The sequence below is a fragment of the Clytia hemisphaerica genome, unplaced genomic scaffold, assembly GCF_902728285.1.
Source record: "Clytia hemisphaerica strain Z4C2 unplaced genomic scaffold, Clytia hemisphaerica genome assembly, whole genome shotgun sequence".
NCBI lineage: Eukaryota > Metazoa > Cnidaria > Hydrozoa > Leptothecata > Clytiidae > Clytia > Clytia hemisphaerica.
Genome location: NW_027103938.1, coordinates 292,311 through 309,998, shown reverse-complemented (window position 1 = coordinate 309,998; position 17,688 = coordinate 292,311). Strand labels below are relative to the sequence as shown.

Here is a 17,688-nt window from a genome sequence, read left to right as displayed (position 1 = left end):
TTACTGTTTACCGATACCATCGTATTAGCGCAAAAAAATCGATGTCAGATAATTTCCAAAGTAATAAAATTTTACAATAAAAAGTAAAACAATGTAAACTTACAGGCTGATCAGTCTTTCCATTTAAAATCGGATTTTGAGCCTTCCGTACTTTTTGCTTCTGCTTTATCAAGCAAAGCTGGATAGGGGTAATCCCAAAGTAAAAGTTTCTTCAATTCAGGGCTCAATCTCTCAATAACGTCATCGCTTATACTTCGCTTGATGTCCTCCATAGGGCGTACATATTTGGGTAAATATTGTAAGAGGATTCCAGTCCTTGTGTTATTACTTTTATTATCCATAGCACAATGTTGTAGAAGTCCAACGAACACCATAACATCTCCTGCTTTGCCAACACCTTGTTCCACATTCCGGTGAAACTCTTCCGTATCATGGGGCCATTCCGCTTTCAATTGAGTACCCGGACGAACCCCGGTAGCACCATTTTCTGCAGTAAAATCGTCCAGTAGTATTGTTGCTTGAAAATTCATGAAGAAAGGAATGTCTGGGTGTTTGGGACTTTGAGGCCAATGTCCTTTGTTGTAGTAATCCCAATATGGGTAATCGAGGTGTGGCTCCTGCCCAGCCCCTCCTGGAAATAACGTGTTGCTTGCAATCGAACCAAGTTGAGCATCATCACCGAGGATTTGACGCATGATTTTCAATATGATCGGATGTTGGACCATTTTCTCGTAGATTTGTCCTTTGTCTAACATGTTCCAAACACGAGCTTGTAACTTCGTTTGTTCATCCTCAGTTCCCTGAAAATGAAAAATATTTAAGAAATTTCTGATTTATCAAGTTGCCTTGTTTATTTAATGTATTCATTTAGAAATTAATCAAGAAATACACTTTTTAAAGGTAGTTCAAGTACTTTCAGTGACCCGTTTGAAATCTTTACAAGGAGGGACGCTATAGAACAGATTCTAATTACCTGAAAATGAGTAGCCTTGTTTCCTTGTGTCTTGATAAGATACTGAGTCAACTCACGCGCATGCGTTATATCTTTCTCAGAGAAGAGTTGAGGAAGCATTACGAAACCTTTTCCAGTGGTTATTTCTTTGATTATCTCCTCAATATCAATGTCGGGGTTTTCAAAATCATCCTTAATAACTTTGTAATGTAACCTGAAAACGACACATTAAAATAAATCACATAGGTACAATAAAGAAAATAGAAGTCAAAACATTAGAGAATTTAACTACGGTCCGTGGAAAAATCTCGAGTGAAATTGTCTTACTAAGCACATATTAGTAATTATTTAACATTTTTAATGGATATCGTGAAGTTGAAAAAATGAATTTTGACCTCATTAATTTTTTCACATGAAACTGTATGAAATGAATATACCTTGGATCAGTGTATTCACTGTAGGAGCCTTTGTTGGTGCACACATTTCCTTCAGATTGTGAATAACCAAACATCGTAATGACGACCAGCAAAACCAAAGGTAATTTTCTATTCATTTTCATTTTTGGTAAGAATTTTATTTTTTCCTACTGAAAGAAATGGAGCAAATTTTGAATGAAAAATAAGCATGAGCTAAAACCGTATTTATTTCCGAGAACTTTTTCAGTTAACATTCCCAGTTAAAAAGAAGACAGTACCGAGGCAGTAAAATATTTCTCATAATAAAACTTATATCAAGACAGTTGTTAAATGCCCTAAAAAGCTTTAAAAAGTTCGAGCATCTACACTGATTTATTCCAGTTTAAATTCTTTATAGCCAATATTTACCCTTGAAGAAAAGTGGAGTTTATTCGATGCATCCAGTTATTAGACGTAAATTAATGTGTATGTTTGAAATATTGAAATATAGGAATAATCTCTTCGAAATTTTAAATACTTATCATATATATGCTTCTTATAAATCTAAATCTGAATCGAAAAGATAATATCATACTACGGAACTATAACCATAACTAATGATAATTTCAAAAAATATAATATCTAAACCTTTAAGGTACCAAGAAAGACCAATTTACATTTGTCTCAAAATAAAAAACAGAATTCAAAAAAACTAATTGTCAATAAATTAAAATTCAAGGCACAAATTAAACGATTAAAGTCTATTTTTCTAGATTCAGATTGATAAATAACAGCTTCATCTCTGTCAACAAAATCAAAGCCAAACTGTCGAATTCATATCATCTTATCTCTGGTGAGTGACACAATAAAACCATAACATTCAATAATACCATTGCATCTCCGATTCACACGTGACAAGAATTTTCTATTTCTTAACTCCCAACTTGTATTGTTAAAATTGTATCGGCGTAGAATTTCCATTTTCGATATAAAATATTTATCCGTACATCTTCCTAGGCGCAATTCTAACTTGCCAGAAGGCGTTAGGGTGCTGCTTCTCAGGGGCGGGATGGCGTTATTTACATTTCATCAATCTCATCATCACTGAAGCCAAGATCTTCTTCAGGGAAATCTCCAACTTCACAATGAGATGGCCGAACAAAACCTCCGTATTTTTGTTGACACGTGAAATAACGTATACCTTTTACGCTGAGAAAAGAGCGAAATTAATTCATTAGGAATAAAAGAGTGATTTAGAATCATGGTGAAAAATTTCCCAATTCTTGAACTAAAAATACTCTCTTTGTAGATATTGTTCGATAGTAGCGTTTCCCTTTTACGCTGTGAGCAGAGGGAATAAATACTAGATTAAGAATAAAAGTTATTTATCCAAACAGTGATTTTAAAACATGTCCCGATTTTCCACTCCGAATTTGATATTAAGCAGATATTCGACAAGAAAAATCGGATATCGAAAATTATTCAGTCGAGCTTGATGATATTCGACGAAGCGAAGCTGAGTCGAATATCATTAAGCGAGACTGAATAATTTCGATATCCGATTTTTCACGTTGAATATATGGTTTATCGTTCACCAATTAGCAGAAAAGCATTTTAATTTCCCCTACTTCATTCAGTCTTTCTCCTGTTTCTCTCTTTGTATAACATTTTCGAACGTTTTACTATCTTATTAAGGATGTCAATTTCATTGTTTTTTTTTCTCTCTTTAATTAAAAAACGTTCGAATTTCCTTTCTTTCTCTTTTGTTAAAAAGAACTTTCTTTTATCTGTTTTTATATTTGTGACATTTAAATAATTATACCAAAAAACTATTTTCTTTATGCTCGCTGCTACAAAAGAGATATTTTACTATCGGATATCTAAAAATATTCGACAGTGCGTTTTGCTTAGAGGTGGACGATAATGATCGATATTGTTCGATAGAATTTACTTCAAAATATGAATCAAGGGATATTTTATGAAAAATCTTTTATTGAATACCTTCCATCATTTTTACCAAGAGGTTCATCGTACTTTACACCAATCCAATGTCCTGGCTTGAATTCCACTTCGCCTAAGGTAAGGAAACAAAAAAGTTACCCCGTCATATCATTTTCAAGAAATCGCCATATGTTATCCTTTTGTATTCAAAATCACAGTAGTCATGAGTTTAACCAAAGAAAGAAATCGAATCCGGGTCAAAGTCTTATCAGAGTTTTATCAGAGCTCGGGTTATTGTGTGCGAATGAATGAATGAATGAATGAATGAATGAATGAATAAATGAATCGGTATATGATTGGGAAACTTAAACGACTCACCAATAAACATTACACATCCTCTACGTTTTTGTTGTTTCGGCACTGACGTTTCGCATCGATCACCGATTTTGAAAGTTTTGGCGCGTTGTGTTTCTTTTTCTTCTTCTTCAAATTCACGTTTCTTGGCTTCGATGGCTTCTTCAGAAAAATTCCCTACTTTGTTCATGCGCATGAAGTTTCGTACGCTGTCTGAAAATGAAAGGGAAAGTAATAAATTCATTGGCTTCTTAATATAGGACGTCATAATTTGCTACTAATTATGCTTTCTAACCTTCTGAGAAGGTTGCAAATTATATTATGTACAGATCCATCGTGATATGAGCATCGATTGACAGAAAATCGAGTTGTGGAAAATTATGTCGAATTACAGTTAGTTTAAATGGGTATAGTGTGGAAATTACAAGTCCATGAAATGAAGTTCATTTTATACCTTTCTTGTTGTTATAATCATCTTCACTTATTTCATACTTTTCCACTTTGGATAAATCATCGAATTCTCCTTTCACTGACGAAGGGTTTGTATCAACTACCTAGAAAAGTGAAAAATATTGCGATGAAAGTCTATAAAATAGTGTTCAAAAAATATTTTCGAATTGACCAATGTTCAAGACTCTTTGTTCCCGGGAAACTACGAAAAACAAATGTTCATATGATCGAGTGGGATAAAACAGAAACAAGTGAACTGAGAAAGAGATTGAAGGGAATACGATTCTATTTGTCTTCTCTTCTGGCGAAAACAGAACGGATACTGAATGATGGAGACAAAAAGTCCTAAATTCCCCCACTTTTTATCTAATTTATTGTTGAAGCATAATAATCACACAAAAGTTTGGCTAAGTGAGACCACGAAAGCATTGAATAAGGCAAAATCAAATTGTTATTTAATGAAGTGAATATACAGTCGATCTCATGTTGTCTTCTTACCAGCCACCAGAAACGTTGGAAAACCAACGGATTCGACGTGACTCGAACTGACAACCATTCCATAAGCGGGTATTTGCTCTACCATTGAGCTACAGGTCCATGTGGAACCCGAGAACTCAATTGTGACTCGGCAGAGCTGGAAGTGAATTCTATAGATCACAGACATTAATATTTGCAAGCCCAAGACTTTCCGTTAGTGAAGTGTAGTAGTTTGTGGATTCCAACGTTGGAATGAAGTATTGGTCAGAAGACCACACCAGAGCGACTGCATTCACTTCATCGTAATACAAGGGGCATGATTAAATTGTGATATAAAAGCAATTTGACTAACGTGTACTCTCCATTGGTCCTCAGGTGAGTAAAATCCCAGCATTCGTTCATCATCCATGGTAGCCATCTTAACGTTGTCTTGGTTATACAGCTCCAATCTCATCCATTGTGATTGACAACCAGTGATCAACTCTAATTTACCCTGCCGAATAAGTAAGAAGGTGAAAGTCATACACGATCAGTAAACTTTCTTTATATTCAGTTTCCTGTAAAGACATTGAGAATCTTCGGACCCGTTTCGCAATTGAGTCTACACTCTGGTTACAGATATTGAAAACGAGAAAAATTCGTCGAATTAAATCGAGGTAGCTCTATTGATTCAAACCACAATTTGGGCTAGGGTCGAGTGTGGTCAAATAAACCGGTCTACGAAATCTACATTCGAGCAACTTCTAGCGCAAGGATTTAAATCGGTGGGTCAAAAATTAGACGAGGTATAAAAGAAAAACTTATATCAAATAAATTTTACTGTTTTTCAACGGAAACTTGGAAACTCACCTTAAACTCAGAGATGAGCAAATCTTTAGCAAATCTTTTCTCAGATCCATATTGTGATATTGTGCTACTTATATTCAGTAGTACGAAATCTGACATTTTTTCTCTTTTTTTTTGTATTTTCTATGAAACAAAGGAAAAAGGATATAACCTTCATCTAAATCTGCCTGGAATGTAGAGTTTCAAATGAAAATACCTAAGAAGTTTCCAAACACGAATCTGGCACTCTGTCTGTAACACGACAAACTTTCAGGGAATATAATATCTTTAAAGCCGTAAATGCTAAATATAAATCATATAAAAATTCAAAGAAGAATTTCAATCAAAATCAATAAAATATTAACGTTAAATCTTAAAAAAAAATTAACAAAAATCATTCATCGTCGTCGTCAGTAATAGTCACTTGCATTCCATCTTTCAAATCCAGCAATAGTTTGTCTAACGCCTCCCGCCCTTTGTGGCGTCGTTTCAGACCACGTGGTATACCACGGCAACACGAGATATCCAAGGTGTTCAAGTCAGCACAAGAATTCAAAATAGAGATTACGTCACCATTTGAAACATTAGTTTGACTAACATCAAGATGCTGAAATTTACGACAAGAATTCGGTTCCGATAGTAAAATCTTAATAACGTCCGATATATCGTTTTTAGTTTTCGAAATATCTAAAGCCCATAACGAACCAGACTATCTTTCACAAATAGCTTCAGTAATCTCCTCATTTAGAGGAACATCAGAAATATACAGCCTTTCCAATGAAGTAGCCGCGATATCCATATCAAGTTCGTAAACCGATTTCGCACCTCTGATATCAAGAGTTTTCAAACTGATAGCGCTTTTGAGAAACCCATTTAAAACCTCATCTGTTACCCAGCAGTTGAAATTCTGTGAAGCGAAACTGACTAAGGACAAATGGTCGAACCCAGGGCACGTTTTCAGCTCGTTATTATGACGTCGTACGACAATATTGACGTTTGCCAAATACAGTTCTTCCAGTAACGGACATTTCGTCTGGAACTCTTGAAGAGATAAACTCCTAAGACCGGTATTAGAACAATCAAGGATTTTCAATAACGGACAATTGTCAGTAATCAACTTGAAACAAGTATTTGAGAAAGGGATATTATTACTAAAATTCATACTGATAAGTCCTGCACCGCGTATTTGAAGAAATTTACTCCATATTTGATTATAACTGTTGACACGTAAATTAGAAACATTCAACTTTTGTAATTCAGTACAATTCTCAGCAATGTTTAACAAAGAAGAACTTGTTAACTTTGCAACGCTTTTCTGACACGACGACAGATCCAGTTTCTCAATCTTGGTGCAATTCTCAGACACGTGATCCAGACCCTCATCGGTCAACTCGCACCATCCACTCAGGCTAAGCGAGCGAACACAGACTAGTTGTATGGGACAGATTTTAGACAGGATTCGCGTGATTTTTCGTTCTTTGTGGCTGGGCCCAACAAATGAGAGATCGATATCAAACCAGGAGGCTTCATTGTTAACCACGTTTCGCCAGTGCTGGCAAACTTGTGAACATCGAAGAATGTAACGAACACCTTTCGATTCTGTTGCTGTGATGAAACGAAATATCATCGATAAGATTTCGATGGGAAGTTCTGCCCATTCAAGTGACGTTCCACCATTATTGAAAGTCTTGTTTTGAATGCTTGTGTCACCTATGATAAACATGATGTGAAAAGTATTTGTGAGGAGACAAAACCTTATGATAAAGAACGAAGGAAGATACAGTTCGTTGGGAGTAGTAGTGAAAAGGTTAATTCACAGTTAATCTGGGTTAAGCAAGTATATTAGCATGATTGAAAAAAGAGATGAGAGAAATTTTGCATTAAAGATATTATGTATAATTAAATAAAGAGTGGAATCTTTATCTAATCACTTAAAAGACACATAGGAAATAGGAACGAAATTTCTTAGGTATTTGTACAATACCCGTCTTAAAACTATGAAAATATACGAGTCTCAATCCCAGATAAGAAGAAAATGCCGCAGAGACCAAAAATACAGTTTCGTTTCGCAATTCAACTGAACAATTAAAATGTGGAAAAAAGATTCAAACTTTTGTTTATGCGGTTACTTTTCTTCTTCACAGTAGGTTTGGAGGATGGACGGCCGCCCTCTGGAACATAATCTTCGTCTTCCGAGTCATCGCTTCCACGGTCAGCTCCAAACAAAAGCTTCGATCGGTTCGATTTTTTACGAGTACCTGTATGAATAATAAAGACGTTTGTTTACAGTTTCTGCCTACATAGGTTTTAAAAAAATATGATATCATATGATACTGGTAAGTTTGCGGGTCATGATAAGATATTCGGTAAAAATGCAACAGAAAAGCAATCGTAAAAGGGGTTACGCACGGAGAACGAGTCTCGTGTTCGCAAAGCAAAAGGGATTCTATAGAGCCCACTGCACTAGTTCAAAGGAAAGCTGAAAGCAAAAGATATTTCAAAGCGATGTAAATTTGAATCAAACTTGTAGAGTCTTCATCTGGTTTGTTGTTGGTTGCTTTTGCTTTAGTTTTCTTTGTAGCAGAAGATGTTGACTTTTTCTTTACATCGCCTAAGTTAAAAACATGAAATCAATGTCAGTAAAAGAATATAATACACGAGGTACAACTTTGTTCGAGTTATTGAGCAAATTTTAAAAGGCATTGTTAACTGAAAAGACCATAACACTTATTAAAGTTAAGGAGACATTCGAGTTATTGAGGTTCGAGTTAAAGAGACTCCAAACGAACATAGATTTCCAGTAGCTTTGACAGCAACTTTCAAAGGAAAGCTCCCTTTTATATCTTTTAAACTTTTATTGAACATTCATGAAAGAGGTCAACAAGGGTCAACGTCGAATTGTTTATACGCTCACCTAACATACCATGACGCTCCACAGGAGAGCTGTACTTTCTCCCATTTTGGCGTGTCGCAAGTACACATTTTGTCCACAAAAATGCCAAATATGTATTAAATGCTAGATTTTGGATGGCTTTTGATTCATACCTAAGATTACCATAACAATATTTCAGGATGATTTTCCCCCAAAAGTTGAGAATATTCATGATGAATCGAAAAACACAATTCTTATAAAAAAAGCGTGTACCTTTTTTCTTCTTTGAATTTGAAGTTGACGGTTTCTCGTCGTCATCTGCATTTTTAATCTTTGCATTCGCTTTCTTTCTCTTGCCAGGTGTAAGTTTCTTTTTCTTTCTTTTCGCTGAAAAATAAATATTTGCAAAAAAATATTGATAAGCAAATCATTTGAAATGAAAATTAGAAAATTTTGTTGAAATAAGAACGATATATTCTACACAGGTCTTAATTTGTGTATGTAAATAAGGAAAAATTAGGTAAGTGATTTGAATATGAAAATAGATATAAAACGAGATTGCAACCTTTTGGCTTCTCTTCCTTCTCTTCACTATGATCACTCTCAATGGAATCACCGTCTTCATCCTCAGAAGTTGATATCACTTTCCTGGTCATCTTTCTCTTCCTTTTGTTTGTCTTGGCAGAGGGTTCCCCTGATGGAATATAGTCCTCGTCGTCTGTATCGGACGGCAATTGTCCGTTCAGGCCATACGTTGCTAGGTTACGATCGGCTATCGCAAGTGTGCGTTGATTGATGGCTGCATATACACTGTTCAACATGTTTTTTTATAATTTTTAATGAATCTTTTTGTTTTTATTCTGAATGAAAGAATAAAAACATTCGAAAAATTAGGAAGTACGCCTGCTTGAGCGGTCAGAGTGAAATGTTACAGATAGCGAAAAGGTTTATGGTCGTCTTGTCCGTTGCTAATATGTCTTTCTTGTTCGTTGCTAATATGTCTTTCTTGTTCTTCCTTAATAGAAAAAATCAGCCTCGAGTTTTAAAAGGGGATTGATTTATATCCTCAAATGAAAAGAGAGAAGTCATTCTAAAAATTGTCTAATCCTGGCATTTGTGTTCTATTAAGTACACATAAAAAACAATTTAATCAAATTCAATAACTTAAATTCGCTACCTTAATTCAAAAGAGGCCTAAGTCCATTTTGGTCATTTTGAGAAAATTGCAAATAAAGTTTTTCCTTTGTTCTGAAACCATTTTTGATGGTAAAGTTTTGAAGTAAATGTTTTCTGAAAGCCATAGCTTGAACTTGTTTTTTCAATAAAAAGGCATTCTTTTGGAAAGTAGATATTTTTGTACATACTAGGTGCAACTTAGTAAATCTTACAGAGTGGACTTAGGCCTTTTTTAATTAAACATGAATTTTGAAAAATGTATGAGGGTTAATTTCTGTCATTAAAAGTTCAAAACCTTCACATACGACACAACAAAATAAAGCCACTTACACCTAGATTCAAGATAAAGAGGAAAGACAATCTCAGTAAGATAAAGAAAAACTCAATTATCCTTTTTAGGATGCATGGACTTAGGCCCATTTGCAATTTAATTGGACCTACGCCTCTTTAAAACTTAAACAAACTTATTTTGGTGGACTTAGGCCCTTTATTGTAAAGAGATGATGGACTTAGGCCCTTCTATTGTAAAAAGATGATGGACTTTGGCCTCTTTTGAATTAAACATCACTTTTATCAGAGCTTCAGTATGAAGTTATGAACCGTCTTAACTTAACCCCTTTTGAATTAAGGTAGCGAATTGTATGTTAATGTTTTTAGAGGAATACCAAGGTGAACCGTTTTCAAAACATTTGTTTGCAAATGTGTAAATAGTGTATGCCGTGATAAGATAATACAATATTATAATAAAGATATATGATATGATTTAACATAATACATTAATACTATGGATATGTTGTGATTTAATATAATAAATTAAATGTCAATAATATATTACACTTCCTTTTGGTTAGCTGATTATCTGCAGGCATTTTCGGGCGAAACCCCCGTTGTTCTTAACAAAGAAAAGCCACCATTAATACACCTTTTCGACCGTATTCAGGTGCGTGTCACTTAATTATTTAATTATCCCCCTAAACTCGATTCAATCCTTTTTTTGACACATTTTTCTATGGTCTATAGGTGCGAAAATAGGACTGGACGGTTTTAGTGGGATAAAGCGGACAAAGAAATGCCCGTGCGGCAATTGGCGGCTACGGTCGAAAAGGTGTATCCTTGAGACACCATTAGAGTCGTGCTTTATTGGTTGTGCAACTCAAATAAGCTTGAACAAGTGAGCAACATCACAACCTAAGATGCAGTTGGCATTATTCCCCACACTGATGTATCTTTTGGTACCCAGTTCCCTTAACATGACATTGGTTGACCCGGGCGTTGCTACAATCACTTGCCAAATGCACCACAGAACCGAGTGAGAATCGAACCCTTTGTCTTCTGCATGGATTACTAAGGGTCTACAATTGGTATTGCTGACAATTAAAATGATATGGGTACGTATACAGGAAAAGTATAGAGCTTGGTAAGAATTGGCTTGGGATACCTGGGTAGTCTAATACTCACCTCTGATAAATCATACTTTGATCTTCCACACACAAAATATTATTAGAGATTAAAAATGTTCAGAATGAAGATTCCCTAGACTAGAAATGCTATCAAACTATCAGTAATATTTTTTCAGTAAGATGTTTTCGAATAGGTACAGCGAAAGTGTGCTAGCAATAAAACAAATAATTTATCTATAAATGCTATGTTAAAGATGATAAATATACAAAATATCTACAAAACAAAACAAATGATTTCAATAAAATAATCACAACAATGCACATAAAATTCCATTTACCAAAATAAATTCTTCTCTTAAATTAGCAAATAATACAAAAGAAAACCCCTAAAAAACCCTTATCATTGTAAGCCCCAATATATAGAGATATCTAAATACCCTAAAGAATAAATAAAATAAGACAAAATATAAAGAAGAAGATAAATCAGGTCTAATTTAAATTTCTGAAGTATCTCGACCAAAAACGTGTGCTTTAACCCAATCAAACCCAATAAGGCACTGCATTCTCCAACTAACAGCTTGGTTTAAGTAGGCACCTCTCCATAACCAAATGGTGGCAAAGTTGGTGAAAGTACCAATGATAGGGAGCTCCAACACAGCTGCTTCTCCCCCAACATAAGCAAAACTCCCCAAATGACTGTATTCGAAGGGTTTGCAAACCGAGAAATCTTCATTTTCAGTGATCTCAGAATGTGCCGAGAGAAGTTTTCCGAGATATTTGCCTTGTTGAGAAGCGACTTGGGCTGTAGCAGGGTAGGCTTTTAATTTGCTGTCAACATCCTTCAAGAAAAGAGTAAACTCTTCAAGACTTAATCGCTCATTATGGTCAGTATCCATCAAGCTGAATGTCCTGAAAAGCAAGAAGTGAGATTCTTTAGAACATCCAAGACTCATTTAGAAGATCTCTTTAAGCCATTTCACTCTGATAGCAACTTTCTGCAGGTTATTGCGTCTAGTCAAAGGAGAGCCGTTATGGTGGCCAAAATTCATTATAAATACATTGAGGTCAGCAGTTCAACGTTTTCAGATTAAAGACAATAAAATCAAAACAGGCTAAATTACAAGATCATACTTATCAACTGATTTTTGTAACTTGGTCAAATGTTGCGTCATTTCAGGATATTTCTTCTTTGCTGTCTCCAAAAATACTGAAAAGAAGAGGTGTTAGTACTTGACATTGCTTAACGTTAAAGAATTGTTTAAAAACCTTTGTCATAACAGGTTCTGCACACTGACCATTAAATATCCATGGACCAAGCTATATCCACCATCTTTGATTGGAGTTTTTTTTGGAATTGGTACCCGAGAAGAAACCATTGAAATTTTAAAAATTAACGTCATAACAGCGCTATCATAAAAAGTATTTGAGGGAAAGTAGATCCAGCGCTCTCGATGCATTTTCACCACTTTTGAGTAGTGTCGCGATTAGGGTACCAATTTTTTGGTCCAGGGATATATAAAGGTCAGTGGTTCTGCATTAAATCATTGAACAACAAAACCAAACAAAACCAAATAAGATAGATAAATGAGGGTATTGTTTGGGTAAGGCTAAACTGTATTGTACTTCTAGTGTTCTAGTACAGTACAAAATATTTCCCTCTAACCTGAGAATTCAGAGAGAGATAGCTGACCAGTCCCATCAAGATCAGCTTCTTTGAATAACTGTTCAACTTGATACATTAGCTTAGTAAACTCGACAGTAGAACAGTCTCCGATACCAAAAATATTATTGCTTCCTTTCAATTTCATGTAGCCATCTGTGACCAATGCATTTCTAATAAGAAACAGTATAACTAAAGATGTATGTCGCTTTTGTCAGATTCGAGGGTTTATAGTTATGCATCTTTGCTCAAAAAATCATAAAGAATGAAAGAGCCAATCTCGAGAAGAGCTAATACCTAAGTAATTGATAATGTGCTTATAAAAGAATATCGAATTTGGCCTATTTTCCTATAAAAACACGCCAAGCAACCAAAATTTCATGTCTAAACACACATATTTTGTAAAAGTAAGCCCTCCTGAGCAAAAAAAAACATCTATCTCATAAAAAAATTGAGTAATTTGACTAAGAACATTGATGTATGCTTATTAATAGTGATTCTTATAGATAAACATGCGTTTTTTGAGCCAACAAATTTTTTTTGCAAAAATCTGCTTAAGCCATCTTTTACTTACGATGGTACCCTACTTCCATGCAAAAAATCAGAAAAAATTAACGACCTAATTTTTCACGAAGTCCAAAAAACCCGTTTTTAGCCGTTTTTTGGCCCAAATTTGCCCAAAAAATTTTTTTTTTGAAAATCGGGCTCCGTCACATTCGAGGGTTTATAGTTATGCATCTTTGCGCAAAAAATCAGAAAAAACTAATGAGCCAATCATGAGGAAAGCTAATAACAAACGAACGAACGGACAAAGGTTAATTTATAGGACCTCCACCGGGGTAGGTCCAAAAAAGTTTGAGTAAAACAATGCTAGTATAAGTGGTATTTGATGACAGGATGGCTGTTTAAATAAAGACAGAGCAAATATAATTGTTTAACCTGTTGTTTTGAGCAGGCATTCTTTTGATCAGCGTCTTAGTTATGTCTCTAGGTGCAATACCAGCAGCCCAAACACATAAACCATACGGTAAAACTGTTATCTCTTTAGTCTTCTTGTTTTGGATTTTAATATTCTTTGGATCCATTCCAACTACATAAGAATTACCAATCGTGTTGATACCGTCTGATTTGAATTTCTGTTCAGTGAAATTGCTTATCTGAAAAGAAGTTGGTAAGACATTTTTGAAGAAACTTGAGCAGTATTAGATTAAACTGAATGAAAATGAAGTAATCTCTGACAATATAGGTTTTTGATAGATTAAATGACAGGTATGAGCAGTTTTCTTTAAAAAGTCCACTCAAAGGCTATTATATGAAAAATGATTTTGGGACCAAATGGCTATGACGTAATTGGAAAGCTAAAGACTTATGTATGTCAATGGTAAAAGCAAGGTTTTTTGTTTTAGACAATGGATTTCAAAAAGAAAATTAGCACATGTTTATAAAATTTTGGTAAATTATGCAGAATTTTGAGACAGAGAAGCATCTTTCTATACTTCAATGGGACGATATTCAGTCATGGACACAAGAACTTTAAATTGGTATGTTTACAAACCTGTTGGTCATACATACTCAATACTTTGTAATGGCTATTCACCAAAGTTATGCACATATTATCAATAACTTGTTGAGGATAAACATTTTTCAAATCATCAAGATAATCACGCAATTCTCCAGCAAATTCAACTCCTGAAAAAGTAGAAAAGTAGAATAGAATAGTAGAATTTAAGTAGAATAGAACAATGTAAGCTAGGAGGAAATCAGATGACTGTCTAAAATATTAAGTATAAAAGCGCTAATAGGAAAAAGTTGATTGGCAAGAACCACAACAAACCTGTAGGCCCACCACCAACGACAACAAAACTCAACATCCTTTTCATTTCTTCTTCACATTGACCTGGCAAAATGGCAGTTTCCAAAGAATCAACAATATGTTTGCGGACTTCTCGAGCTTGTTGAACATTTTTTAGTTTATGAGAATATTTCTTGATATCAGGATTGTTGTACGTGTTTGTTTTCGATCCAACAGCCACTACCAAAATGTCATAGTCAATCTTGAACTCAGGGCTGTCGCTTTGAATATCTAACAAAATGTAAATTTTGATCATGCTACGCTTCAAAGAGAAAAAAAACAGCCAATCAATTTACACAGCAATAACAATAACGTGGTCAAATCAATTAGATCAACAAAATCCAAAACAGGGTAGGCTTTATAATCTAAGGGTGTCTGCGAAGTGAAGGGAACTCAACAAATGAAAAAGATAAAGACATGAAACTCAACCTGATTTATCAGCACAAATAACTTGATTTTTCTCAGTATCAACATCAATGCAATGGGCTTCAAAATATTCATAATTTCCCTCCTTTTGTTTCTTCGATAAAATCTTTCTGATTGGTTCTGTAAGGCTACGTCCATCCACAGTGCCAACAGTAACAGATGGTAGCAAAGGTGTGAATAGAAAATAATTTGTGGGCGAAACTACTTTGATGTCATATAAATCAGGTTTTAGACTTTTGATGAGACTGACTGCACCCCAACCAGAGCCAAGTATCACAAGTTTTTTCTTTGGTTGAGATGCTTCCACGTCCACATTATGGTTAGAAATCAAATAAACAGATAAACCGCCTGTCAAAGTTCCTCCAAGTAATCCCAAAATATACTTCAAGCTGTATGTTAAATTTTGTTTAGTGTAACTTTGAAATCTGATAACAACTTCTTTTCTAGGGACTAGCTGTCTTCCCTTCTTGATCGGGGGTTGACGGCATAGCCTAGTTAATTGTCTGCTCCACATACTTCCTTTTGTATTTTCACATAGTTCTGAAAGAGAAAAACAGCAAAATTGATGAAAAAAAGAGGAAAAAATATGGATAAGATCAAACAAATGAAAACAGAAATGAATGCCTGGCAGGTTACATAAATAACTTTTCAATATATTATAACAAACTAATTAATAATTTTCTAACTAAATACGCTTTAAAAGAAATTTCTATGAACAATGTATAAAAATAATTTTGAATATTAAAAAATGCATTAATACTGTTATGAACAGAGAGAGAGGAAGTGTTTCTGATTGAAAGTTCGCAAGAGTTGATGATAAGGCAATAGACATGAAAGGTTAACTAACAGAGCATAGATATTAACCCAAACAGATTAAAAATATTTTCTTAGCATGTAAAAAAACTTGATTAAAATGTAATGTAGATCTAGCTGTTGACTGCTTAACTCTTAAAGATTTTAATATGATATACTTTTTAAATATAATTTTGTCAGATTATAGCTTGGTTTTTTATTCATTCGATTTTTTCCATTCTTTCAAACTCTAACTCTAAATGAGTTCAGAAAGTCTGGTGATTTAGCAATGACATGTTCAAATTCTCCAAAGGAAAGTTTATCATCCCCGTCTAGGTCTGCCTCTTTAAAGACGTTGCTGATAATTAGGTTTGTATCTTCATTGGATAAGCGGTCCTCATATCCACATAAGCGTTGAATAACACGTTCCAAATCACTCTGACAAATGTAGTCATCTTCATTGAAATCATAAACACGAAATGCATATTCTACTTTGACAGATTTTGGAGCATTTGGCGATAATACAGACATCATATCCAGGAAATCTTCAAAAGTCATATTCCCATCGTTGGTTGAAGAAAACACTTTGCATATCCTGTCTCGGAAAGGGTTTACTGCTAGCTCTGGTAATTTCAACAATGTTTTTTGAGGAAGCTTTGGATTCTTGTTCATTGGTGTAACAATATCAGGGTCAAGTTCCTCAAAACGTTTGTAGCAATGTAGGATCTCCTTTTGAGTGAAATATGTCAACTCTTGATATTCTTTTAATTCTTCCATTGTGAAAGCTGAGTGGCTTGATCCCATATTATCTAAATATTTTCGGTATTACTTTCAATGAAAATACATTGGTTTTCAGATAGATTAGAAAATGACATAGCAAGCCTCCTCCTCCTCCTTAGCACCTAGCAGAGGCTTTAAGAACTTTTTGATTATTTTGAATTTCCTATTTTTCCATTTCTTTTCCCGTAAAATTCCATTTAGGGGGGGCAGGTTAAATCCAAAAAAAAGAATGACATTGCGGCTTAGCAACTAAATTTAAAAGACATTCCTCCTGGAGTGTAAAATTATTTTTTCCAGAGAGACTGAAGTTTCCATGGCAACTGATAAATAATAACCTCATTGGTTGCTATAGCAACAAAATGTTATTTTGGGAATAATTATTTGGCACCAGCCGAAAGAGCACCGAATTTAAACTATTTTTTGTTACATAAAACATGTCTTGAGTGTTTTTCTGTCAAAGGTTATATATATAAGGCTTTGCAATTTGCTAATGACATTATCATAAGCCTTTCCAGGAAAACTTTTGACAAAGATCTATTAGTTCTATAAATGTTTTGTTTAAAAAAAGCATTCAGTAACTTATAATCCAGAGTGTGGATTTTCAACTGGAATCCAACTTATACAGCCCGCTGACAAACATCAATTTGCCAGATGAAACATATCTAAAAACATCACTCTGCAGCACTGTCATCATTTGATTTCTGTCTAGAATCTAGTAAACATCCAAATAACTTCCATCGAAAAATATCTGCTGTTAAAATGTTACCTTTTCAAAAAACAACATGCTAAAATCAGAAACTAGGCTGAGCTAAAAGAGCTGCCTACCTGGATATCTTGGAACACTTCACAACAGTGAACAAATTTTACTGTCAATTATTTTCTCAAGTATAAATAACAGAGCCTATTGCTTTACAATAGTGCCCCATACAGTCCCAGATCTTCTCTGGTATCTGTAATATTCAATTTCATAATGCCTTTATTTTCATTTCTGGAACATTTGTGACCTTCCACCTGATTTGCAGTACATGCTCATTACGACTCATCAGGTTATGGTTTATAATGATCCATGATATGGTTTATAATGATCCATGATATGGTTTATAATGATCCATGATATGGCTTATAATGATGCATGATATGGCTCATGATCTATAAAATATGACTCATGATTATTTTAGAATATTGCTTGTGATCTGTATTATATGGATCATAATATCGCTACCTTAATGCAAAAAGGGGCCTAAGTCCATGTAACCCCCAATTCAAAAGGGGCCTAGGTCCAGATACCCCCCCTCCCAATTCAAAAGCTGGGCTTAAGTCCATTTTTATGAATCTC

The 17,688-nt window shown here is 34.5% G+C and overlaps 5 protein-coding genes across 7 annotated transcripts; all 5 read right to left on the bottom strand.

Moving 5' to 3' along the window:
- On the bottom strand, positions 1–1,538 carry LOC136809865 (uncharacterized protein Mb3657-like). The gene is made up of 3 exons (XM_067066423.1): positions 1,390–1,538; positions 974–1,166; positions 1–800 (listed from the first exon to the last, which is right to left on the bottom strand). The coding sequence occupies exons 1-3, from the start codon at positions 1,509–1,511 to the stop codon at positions 111–113; spliced, it is 1,005 nt and encodes a 334-aa protein (XP_066922524.1). The 5' UTR covers positions 1,512–1,538; the 3' UTR covers positions 1–110.
- A 296-nt stretch (positions 1,539–1,834) lies between these two features.
- LOC136809864 (tubulin-folding cofactor B-like) lies at positions 1,835–5,557 on the bottom strand. The gene is made up of 6 exons (XM_067066422.1): positions 5,419–5,557; positions 4,922–5,062; positions 4,097–4,196; positions 3,667–3,855; positions 3,349–3,421; positions 1,835–2,556 (listed from the first exon to the last, which is right to left on the bottom strand). Exons 1-6 carry the CDS (start codon positions 5,512–5,514, stop codon positions 2,427–2,429), a joined length of 729 nt encoding a protein of 242 aa, XP_066922523.1. The 5' UTR covers positions 5,515–5,557; the 3' UTR covers positions 1,835–2,426.
- A 105-nt stretch (positions 5,558–5,662) lies between these two features.
- On the bottom strand, positions 5,663–9,128 carry LOC136809863 (F-box/LRR-repeat protein 20-like). Of its 2 annotated transcripts, none has more exons than XM_067066421.1 (5): positions 8,832–9,128; positions 8,540–8,653; positions 7,919–8,005; positions 7,524–7,652; positions 5,663–7,104 (listed from the first exon to the last, which is right to left on the bottom strand). In XM_067066421.1, exons 1-5 carry the CDS (start codon positions 9,085–9,087, stop codon positions 6,104–6,106), a joined length of 1,587 nt encoding a protein of 528 aa, XP_066922522.1. In that variant the 5' UTR covers positions 9,088–9,128; the 3' UTR covers positions 5,663–6,103. The 2 variants fall into 2 exon arrangements, with proteins under 2 accessions (XP_066922522.1, XP_066922521.1); XM_067066420.1 differs by having other exon boundaries at positions 7,506–7,652; positions 8,832–9,122.
- Positions 9,129–11,172: 2,044 nt separating this feature from the next.
- Positions 11,173–15,320, bottom strand: LOC136809862 (uncharacterized). 2 transcript variants are annotated; one of them, XM_067066419.1, is made up of 7 exons: positions 14,784–15,320; positions 14,337–14,534; positions 14,058–14,191; positions 13,442–13,659; positions 12,506–12,675; positions 11,974–12,049; positions 11,173–11,751 (listed from the first exon to the last, which is right to left on the bottom strand). In XM_067066419.1, exons 1-7 carry the CDS (start codon positions 15,292–15,294, stop codon positions 11,337–11,339), a joined length of 1,722 nt encoding a protein of 573 aa, XP_066922520.1. In that variant the 5' UTR covers positions 15,295–15,320; the 3' UTR covers positions 11,173–11,336. The 2 variants fall into 2 exon arrangements, with proteins under 2 accessions (XP_066922520.1, XP_066922519.1); XM_067066418.1 differs by having other exon boundaries at positions 11,258–11,751; positions 14,337–14,585.
- Positions 15,321–15,401: 81 nt separating this feature from the next.
- On the bottom strand, positions 15,402–16,854 carry LOC136809861 (calcium and integrin-binding family member 2-like). Its single transcript, XM_067066416.1, has one exon. It carries the CDS (start codon positions 16,374–16,376, stop codon positions 15,816–15,818), a length of 561 nt encoding a protein of 186 aa, XP_066922517.1. The 5' UTR covers positions 16,377–16,854; the 3' UTR covers positions 15,402–15,815.
- Positions 16,855–17,688: the final 834 nt, after the last annotated feature.

Coding starts and splice junctions, on each gene's coding strand:
- LOC136809863 (XM_067066420.1), bottom strand. CDS start 9,087: ATGTTGAACAGTGTATATGCAGCCATCAATCAACGCACACTTGCGATA. Junction 8,654..8,831: donor GAAGGAAGAGAAGCCAAAAG/GTTGCAATCTCG, acceptor TTTATTTTTCAG/CGAAAAGAAAGAAAAAGAAA. Junction 8,006..8,539: donor AAATTCAAAGAAGAAAAAAG/GTACACGCTTTT, acceptor TTTTTAACTTAG/GCGATGTAAAGAAAAAGTCA.
- LOC136809861 (XM_067066416.1), bottom strand. CDS start 16,376: ATGGGATCAAGCCACTCAGCTTTCACAATGGAAGAATTAAAAGAATAT.
- LOC136809862 (XM_067066418.1), bottom strand. CDS start 15,294: ATGTGGAGCAGACAATTAACTAGGCTATGCCGTCAACCCCCGATCAAG. Junction 12,676..13,441: donor ATGCCTGCTCAAAACAACAG/GTTAAACAATTA, acceptor GTTTCTTATTAG/AAATGCATTGGTCACAGATG. Junction 12,050..12,505: donor ATCTCTCTCTGAATTCTCAG/GTTAGAGGGAAA, acceptor TCTTCTTTTCAG/TATTTTTGGAGACAGCAAAG.
- LOC136809864 (XM_067066422.1), bottom strand. CDS start 5,514: ATGTCAGATTTCGTACTACTGAATATAAGTAGCACAATATCACAATAT. Junction 5,063..5,418: donor TGCTCATCTCTGAGTTTAAG/GTGAGTTTCCAA, acceptor CTTATTCGGCAG/GGTAAATTAGAGTTGATCAC. Junction 3,422..3,666: donor AGGATGTGTAATGTTTATTG/GTGAGTCGTTTA, acceptor TCCTTACCTTAG/GCGAAGTGGAATTCAAGCCA.
- LOC136809865 (XM_067066423.1), bottom strand. CDS start 1,511: ATGAAAATGAATAGAAAATTACCTTTGGTTTTGCTGGTCGTCATTACG. Junction 1,167..1,389: donor AGTGAATACACTGATCCAAG/GTATATTCATTT, acceptor TGTCGTTTTCAG/GTTACATTACAAAGTTATTA. Junction 801..973: donor ACAAGGCTACTCATTTTCAG/GTAATTAGAATC, acceptor TTTCATTTTCAG/GGAACTGAGGATGAACAAAC.